Source organism: Tyto alba, unplaced genomic scaffold, assembly GCF_018691265.1.
Source record: "Tyto alba isolate M040663 unplaced genomic scaffold, T.alba_DEE_v4.0 Super-Scaffold_6, whole genome shotgun sequence".
Classification (NCBI taxonomy): domain Eukaryota; kingdom Metazoa; phylum Chordata; class Aves; order Strigiformes; family Tytonidae; genus Tyto; species Tyto alba.
Window position 1 is genome coordinate 10,246,572 of NW_024881327.1, and position 8,128 is coordinate 10,254,699.

The following is an 8,128-nucleotide window of genomic DNA, read 5'->3' on the forward strand; positions in this document are numbered from 1 at the left end:
TCTCCTTCATTTGCTGGCAGAGTCTTTCAGGACTGGGGATCATGAAGTTCTCTTGGATGTGATAGAAATGTATCAAACCCACCATGCTTCCACTGAAACATTTAAGGCTCAAAAAATATTGCTAGCTGTTGAAAACCCTTGTCTATTGGAGAACATCTATGCAAAGATGCTGGCCATTAAGAGAAGACTTCTCTCTTCCCCTTAGGCACCAGTGCAATGCTAGCCTGCACTCATATATAGCCGCTCTGTTTGTCCTGGGTGGCACAGAACCGTGAGCAAGAGAGAGAAGGGAGAGGTCTAACTGGGGGAGCCAGGGTCTGAGTCCTGTGGGAAACCAGTCAGAAAGAAGGGCTTGAACTTGTGGGTTTCCACCTTGTTCAGTAGGCGGCACTATTTCTTTTCTTTTAAATCCCATTTTGTTTTGTGCTCTTAGTAGGGATGTAGAAAAGACTTTTTATTAATAATTATCGTTCGTATGCATAAACATTCTGTTATAAGCTGTTGTTTTTAATCTGTATTATTAGTGTAATTGGTACACAGTCAACCTCATTTACTTGGCAGAGTTAACTTGCTTTTTTCCTGATCACTGAATCCGAGAATGTTGGTTGCAAGAGACTCTACAGAACACCATTTTGTAAAAATTTTATTCTGTGGGCATATGGCTCATAGATGGACCTGTGACGATCATTTTTAGGATTGTATTGGGTTCTGTCTTAGCTTTACAGTTTTCTAGCTGGTCAGGTAACAGCTATTTCATTTTCTAAACCCTAAACATTTATAGAAGCAGCATAGGTTTCTGGACTTAACATTCTTAAATAGATAACCTCAGAAAAAAAGTAAATTTCCTCTGTGACCGAGTCTCATCTTTACATTGAGGAAAAAAATAACCCTTTTAAAGTGCTTTTTTGTCAACTGGTGAGGAATTATAGTCTTACACACTTTTGACTTCTGATAAGGGTTGGGAAACTCTAAGTAGCTTGTTTCTCTCTATGAATTTCTAAAAATCAACTTTTCATTTACATGGGATACAGAGCTTTTCTGGGATTTTTTTTTTTTTTTTAATGGAGTAGGTGGTGTTCTGTAAATTTATGGGTAGGCTTGCCTCACAATATTCCTACCTTTCCTAAATTTATGCTAGGAGACGAAAATACAGCTAGAATGCACAAAGTGGTAGTGAAATTACTGTGAATGGGAAGCCATGCCAATGATTGAGTTTATCTAATATGAATCATAGGATCTTAGAAGCATGGAATAATTTAGGTCGGAAAAGATCTTTAAGATCACTGAGTCCAGCCATAAACCTAACACTGACAAATCAACCAGTAAACCATGCCCTTAAATGCCACATATACAGATCATTGAAATACCCTCGGGGACAGTGACTCAGCCACTTCCCCGGGAAGCCCGTTCCAGGGATTGACAATGCTTTGGCTGAAGAAATATTTCCGAATGGCAAATTTAAACCTCCCCTGGAGCAACTTAAGGTTGTTTCCTCTCATCCAGTCACTTCGGAGAAGAGACTGACAGCTAAGTTCACTACAGCTTCCTTGGAAGTAGATGTAGAGAGCAATGTCTCCAATACGCCTCCTTTTCTCCAGACTAAACAACCCCAGCTAACTTACCTGCTTCTCACAGGATTTCTTCTCTAGACACTTCACCAGCTTTATTGCCCTTCTTTGGCCATGCGACAGAACCTCAGTGTCTTACCTGTAGTGAGGGGCCCAAAACGGAATACAGTATTCGAGTAGTGGCCTGATCGGTGCCAAGTACAGGGGGAAAATCACTTCCCTAGACCACCTCGCCACCCTGTTTCTGATACAAGCCAGGACGCCCCTGGACGACTGGGACACCTGGGCACACTGCCCACTCATATTCAGGTGGCTGTAGCCAACAGCCTGAAGTCATTTGAGCCCAGAGGGCAACTGAGCACCACCCAGCTGTTTATTCAACCCGTCCCTCTCAGGAATGCGAAGGAGAAAGATGAAGCAAAATGGTTCAAGAATGCAGATAAGGTCAGGGAAGCGTGGCTCACATATTACAGTCTCGGCCTTGCTGAACCGCATACAGTTGGCCTCAGGCCCACCGGTCCGGCCTGCCCAGGTCCCTCAGCAGAGCCGTCCTTCCCTCACGCAGACCAACGCTCCCGCCCGACTTGCTGTGGTCTGCAACCTGACTGAGGGTGCGCGGCGTGCCCTCGTCCAGAAGGTCCAGAAAGATCCTGCGGCCCCCTGCGACCACCAGCACACGGGTGCGGAGCTGCAGACCTCGGAGGTGGAGGTGCCTCACCTCGCCGCCAGCCTGAGAAGCTGCCTCTCGAGAGCAGCGCGGCTCTGCGGCCGTGCTGGGCTGCCCGACAAGCTGGCCTCTGCCTCCTGAAGGCTCGCCTAGGTGTCCGAGCTGCCTTGGTGCGCTCCAAACATCATCTCAACGGTGATGTTCCACTTGGAGGTGCTTGTCAGCTGGAACCTGCAGGACTGGGAGGAGGGGGGCAGCACCGTTAGCTGGCAGTGGCACGACTGAGGCAAAAGCAGCCAGGCCGATCTCACCGGGCCCTGGGCCCAGCAGGTGACTTTCTCCATGTCTAAGCAGGAGAGTGTGCAGAGGGTGCGTGGGAGGACCGAGCTCTGATCCCTCCGCAGCTCGTCCTCGGGGTGGTGCAGAAAGCACAGCGCGTCGCCCAGCAGCTGCTCCCTCGAGCACAGGCACTGCTGCTCCACACGGATTCTGGAAGGGGTCGCTGGCAGCTGCCCCGCCGTGTCCAGCTCCAGGCTGAAAGAGTGCCCGGGGGGTGGCCACAGCAACACGAGCAGGGAGTAGGCGATGCTGTTCTCGCCGATGCTCCAGGTTTCGTAGGCGCTGCCCAGTCCAACGGCTGGCTGCATCTCCGGCATGAAAGTGCTCCTGCAAAGCACTTGGCACACCTCAAGGAGCTCACCCACCAGCTCCTTCAGCACCTGGCACGTGTCGGGCAGGCCCTGCTGACGTGCGGAAATAGACTCCACAATCTGATAGATTGTAAAGTAGGTATGTTTATTCAGCGCTGAGGTACACAGGGGATAACTCCTCCTATTGTGTACCCAACGTATGATGCTGTTACCTAAGATTTATAGAGCAAATGATTACATATTCATAATATTTCGCAATACGCCTATACATATTCAACACCTATCCCCGCTTCGTATTATAATTAGCATTTCCATAATCTCCTCCTAGTTGAGTCTGCGCAGTGTCTTCTGGTGGTGGTCGTGGGGGTCTTTGGGGATGAAGTCAAGCTCCTCTTCCTCCTGTCCGCTCTGTGACCCCAGGTTTTGCGCATACTCAGTTTCTTACTGGCTGTTGTCCAAACCGTGGGTCTAGTTCCAACCGGCTTGGTACTGATAAAGCCTAGAGAGCTCACCGTGTTTTATAAACTGTCTGCTCACTAAGCAGACAGTTAACCGTTATCTAAACTATTTCCCTTGAACTATTTTCTTTTGTTATCCCCTTCTTGCTATTATCCCCTTCTTGCTATTCTCATGTTAACCCTTACATCCCCTGTTCCTATCTTGGCCCTGTATCACTGCCTTGGCGATGGGGTGGACACAGCCCGAGGCCTGGCAACACTGCGTGCACCGCTGCGGTCTTCCTCCTCCTCTTTGTCTTCGTCCTCCTCCTTGCTGCTGGAGCAGTCCTCACCACTGCAGCTCTCAGAGACAAGCTTCACTTTCCTGCAGCACCACCAGACCGCAGCGAGCAGGACCAGGACTCCCACAGGAGTCCAAGGTAGGCACCGCTGCCACACAGAAGAGAAGATGTCTTTCCACGCAGGTCTGCTCTCAATCTCCTGCAGCAGCCGAGTCATCTCCTGACGCAGATACTCCTCACGCTGCTGCATCCTCTGGGACGTGGCCACATCTGTATGGTCATCCAGCTTCAGTCCATGCTGGAGCACCAGCAGAGCCAAGACGAGGGCAACTGCTGCAGCCATGGCCTGGAGGAAGCGGAAGAAAAGGGGGCTCAGCAGGGCTGGCTGGGAGGGAGCACGGGCCTGGGGGAGCGGGGCAGGAGCTGCCTGGAGCTGGGGGCCGGTAGGAGACGGGTTGTGGGAGGTAGCGGGGAGCAGGGGCAGGCTTTGTGAGCACTGCACGGGCAGGAGCCATGGGATGTCCCAGGAGAGGGCTCGGGCGCTGGTGTCAACAGGCTTGGGCAGGGGCCGCAGGCCCTGGAGACAGCATGGCAAGGGGCACCAGAGTGGCATCTCCCGAGGCCCCATCCCCGCCACACAACAGCCTCCCGTCGAGCCGCAGGCACCTGGCACGTCCCCAAAGCCTCTCTGGGCTCCCCCCACCCCCGGGAGCTCTGAGCACCGCTGGCCCCAGCCCCGAGGGCAGTACCGTGCCCTGCCCCGAGGGGCTCGGCTCTCCCTCTGGGTTGCAAACCCCCCGGCCATCCGCCCCATCCCCAATCCAGCCCAGCCTTCCCCCTGCGTGCTGCACTCACCGAGCGCCCAAGTCAAAAGGCAGTGGGGCTGCCTGCTGGTGATGCTGTTCACAGTTCCCATTGGGACTTGGCCATTGTGCTGTCACAGCCGCCACAGCATCATCACCCAGACAGGAGGCCCCAGCCTTCGGCCCCCCCACCCGACCCCCCGCACGTCCTGGGCATCACACCTAGGTCCAGCCCAGCCGGCCGGAGCCAGCTCCCGGGGGTTCTCTTGACAAAGCGGGCAGACACCCCCCAAAACCGTAATGGACATGAGAACCGTGGATGCCCCTGGCTTACGTAGGGAGGTGCCACGTTTTCTGGGCCGGGTGGTCTGACTCCGAGTCGCCTTGAAAAGAAGAGCTACGAGCATTGCGGGGAGACCAAACTCCTCCTCCCTCTTCTCCTCTTGGAATCCTTCTTGGACTTAGCCCTGCAAACCCTCACAGCCAAGGAAAAGGCAAATCACGTCCGTGGTGCAAGCGGCAGAGATCCTGTGGCTCCTCGGCCTGCAGCCACCAACTGCTTGGCCCCTGCAAGGGCAGGGGAGGGCCCTGGAGAGGCCACGGCGGGGCCCGTGTCTCTCTGCTCTGATGAGGTTTCCCCTGTTCGGGAGAGTCCTCTGTACTCTGCGCTGGAGCCCTGGGCTGCACATCGTGCCCCCCAGAAGTGTGGCCTGTCCTGCAAGTGGGCTTGCCTTGAGACCCAGGGTGTTGGGTTTGTGTGTGGAGGGGTTTTGGTAGTGGGGAGGGAGCTACAGGGCTGGTTCCTGTGAGAAGCTTCTAGAAGCTCTCCCTGCTCCACGTTGGGCCTGCCGCTGGCCTGTGCTGCAGCAGTCTCTTCCTGAAGGACTGCAGCCCGTGGAAGGGACCCACGCCGGAGCAGTTCATGAAGAGCTGCAGCCCTTTGGGAAGGACTCACATGGGAGAAGTTTGTGGAGGACGGTGTCCCGTGGGAGCAACCTCACACTGGAGCAGGGGAAGCGTGTGAGGAGCCCTCCCTATGTGGCTGAAGAAGCGGCAGGACCAGTGTGTGACAAACTGACCCCGATCCCCATTGCCCGACCCCCTGTGCAGCTCAGGGGAGGGGGTAGAGAAATCGGGAGCAAAACCCGGGAGGAAGGCAGGGGTGGGTGAAAGGGGTTTTTCCGATGTGGTTGTATTTCTCACTATCCTACTCTGATGTGACTGGCAAATTAGTAGTGGTGGTGGTGTTCAAATTAAATTGATGGCCTTTTTCCTAAGCTGAGTCTGTGTTTTGCCCACGACCATAATTGGTGCACGAGTCCTCCCTGTCCTTGCCTCAACCCAGGAGCCTTTTGTTAGAGTTCCTCCTCCCCATCGCACCAGGGGGCAGGCCTGAGCCAGCGGCCGCGTGTTTACTTGCCGCCTAGGCCTAAACCATGACACGCAGACACCCCAAACACTTTCTTTAGCTTCGCTGTGTACGCGTCATGACGGACACGGTTGCCACGTTTCTGTCAGTTCAGCATGTGTAGAAAAGTACATCTGATGCACCTCCTGTCCAAAGCCTTCTGGAGGCAACGAGAGGGTGGGGATGTCAGTCAGTAAGATGGGAGCATGCCCAGAAGGCCCTTTCTGTGCTAAGTCTCTCCTGTCAACGACATGGGCACCTGAGGTCCCAAGCAGAGGGAACCTAGAATCTTAGAATCAGGCCAGGATGCTCTTGGCTTTCTTGGCCACCAGGGCTCACTGCTGGCTCATCTTTAGCCAAGAGCTGACCAACACCCCCAGGTCCTTTTCAGCCGGGCCGCTCCCAGCCACTCTTCCCCAAGCCTGGAGCGTGGCGTGAGGTGGTTGTGAGCCAAGTGCAGGACCCGGCACTCGGCCTTGCTGAACCGCATACAGTTGGCCTCGGCCCACCGGTCCGGCCTGCCCAGGTCCCTCAGCAGAGCCGTCCTTCCCTCACGCAGACCAACGCTCCCGCCCGACTTGCTGTGGTCTGCAACCTGACTGAGGGTGCGCGGCGTGCCCTCGTCCAGAAGGTCCAGAAAGATCCTGCGGCCCCCTGCGACCACCAGCACACGGGTGCGGAGCTGCAGACCTCGGAGGTGGAGGTGCCTCACCTCGCCGCCAGCCTGAGAAGCTGCCTCTCGAGAGCAGCGCGGCTCTGCGGCCGTGCTGGGCTGCCCGACAAGCTGGCCTCTGCCTCCTGAAGGCTCGCCTAGGTGTCCGAGCTGCCTTGGTGCGCTCCAAACATCATCTCAACGGTGATGTTCCACTTGGAGGTGCTTGTCAGCTGGAACCTGCAGGACTGGGAGGAGGGGGGCAGCACCGTTAGCTGGCAGTGGCACGACTGAGGCAAAAGCAGCCAGGCCGATCTCACCGGGCCCTGGGCCCAGCAGGTGACTTTCTCCATGTCTAAGCAGGAGAGTGTGCAGAGGGTGCGTGGGAGGACCGAGCTCTGATCCCTCCGCAGCTCGTCCTCGGGGTGGTGCAGAAAGCACAGCGCGTCGCCCAGCAGCTGCTCCCTCGAGCACAGGCACTGCTGCTCCACACGGATTCTGGAAGGGGTCGCTGGCAGCTGCCCCGCCGTGTCCAGCTCCAGGCTGAAAGAGTGCCCGGGGGGTGGCCACAGCAACACGAGCAGGGAGTAGGCGATGCTGTTCTCGCCGATGCTCCAGGTTTCGTAGGCGCTGCCCAGTCCAACGGCTGGCTGCATCTCCGGCATGAAAGTGCTCCTGCAAAGCACTTGGCACACCTCAAGGAGCTCACCCACCAGCTCCTTCAGCACCTGGCACGTGTCGGGCAGGCCCTGCTGACGTGCGGAAATAGACTCCACAATCTGATAGATTGTAAAGTAGGTATGTTTATTCAGCGCTGAGGTACACAGGGGATAACTCCTCCTATTGTGTACCCAACGTATGATGCTGTTACCTAAGATTTATAGAGCAAATGATTACATATTCATAATATTTCGCAATACGCCTATACATATTCAACACCTATCCCCGCTTCGTATTATAATTAGCATTTCCATAATCTCCTCCTAGTTGAGTCTGCGCAGTGTCTTCTGGTGGTGGTCGTGGGGGTCTTTGGGGATGAAGTCAAGCTCCTCTTCCTCCTGTCCGCTCTGTGACCCCAGGTTTTGCGCATACTCAGTTTCTTACTGGCTGTTGTCCAAACCGTGGGTCTAGTTCCAACCGGCTTGGTACTGATAAAGCCTAGAGAGCTCACCGTGTTTTATAAACTGTCTGCTCACTAAGCAGACAGTTAACCGTTATCTAAACTATTTCCCTTGAACTATTTTCTTTTGTTATCCCCTTCTTGCTATTATCCCCTTCTTGCTATTCTCATGTTAACCCTTACATCCCCTGTTCCTATCTTGGCCCTGTATCACTGCCTTGGCGATGGGGTGGACACAGCCCGAGGCCTGGCAACACTGCGTGCACCGCTGCGGTCTTCCTCCTCCTCTTTGTCTTCGTCCTCCTCCTTGCTGCTGGAGCAGTCCTCACCACTGCAGCTCTCAGAGACAAGCTTCACTTTCCTGCAGCACCACCAGACCGCAGCGAGCAGGACCAGGACTCCCACAGGAGTCCAAGGTAGGCACCGCTGCCACACAGAAGAGAAGATGTCTTTCCACGCAGGTCTGCTCTCAATCTCCTGCAGCAGCCGAGTCATCTCCTGACGCAGATACTCCTCACGCT

At 54.9% G+C, this 8,128-nt stretch overlaps 1 protein-coding gene across 1 annotated transcript; it reads right to left on the bottom strand.

The window, feature by feature from the left end:
- Positions 1–2,086: 2,086 nt before the first annotated feature.
- On the bottom strand, positions 2,087–4,374 carry LOC122154875 (inositol 1,4,5-trisphosphate receptor-interacting protein-like 1). The gene is made up of 3 exons (XM_042807854.1): positions 3,564–4,374; positions 3,412–3,421; positions 2,087–3,005 (listed from the first exon to the last, which is right to left on the bottom strand). The coding sequence occupies exons 1-3, from the start codon at positions 4,250–4,252 to the stop codon at positions 2,385–2,387; spliced, it is 1,320 nt and encodes a 439-aa protein (XP_042663788.1). The 5' UTR covers positions 4,253–4,374; the 3' UTR covers positions 2,087–2,384.
- Positions 4,375–8,128: the final 3,754 nt, after the last annotated feature.

Excerpts from the sequence above, each read along its gene's own strand:
- LOC122154875 (XM_042807854.1), bottom strand. The coding sequence starts at position 4,252 with ATGGGGCCTCGGGAGATGCCACTCTGGTGCCCCTTGCCATGCTGTCTC.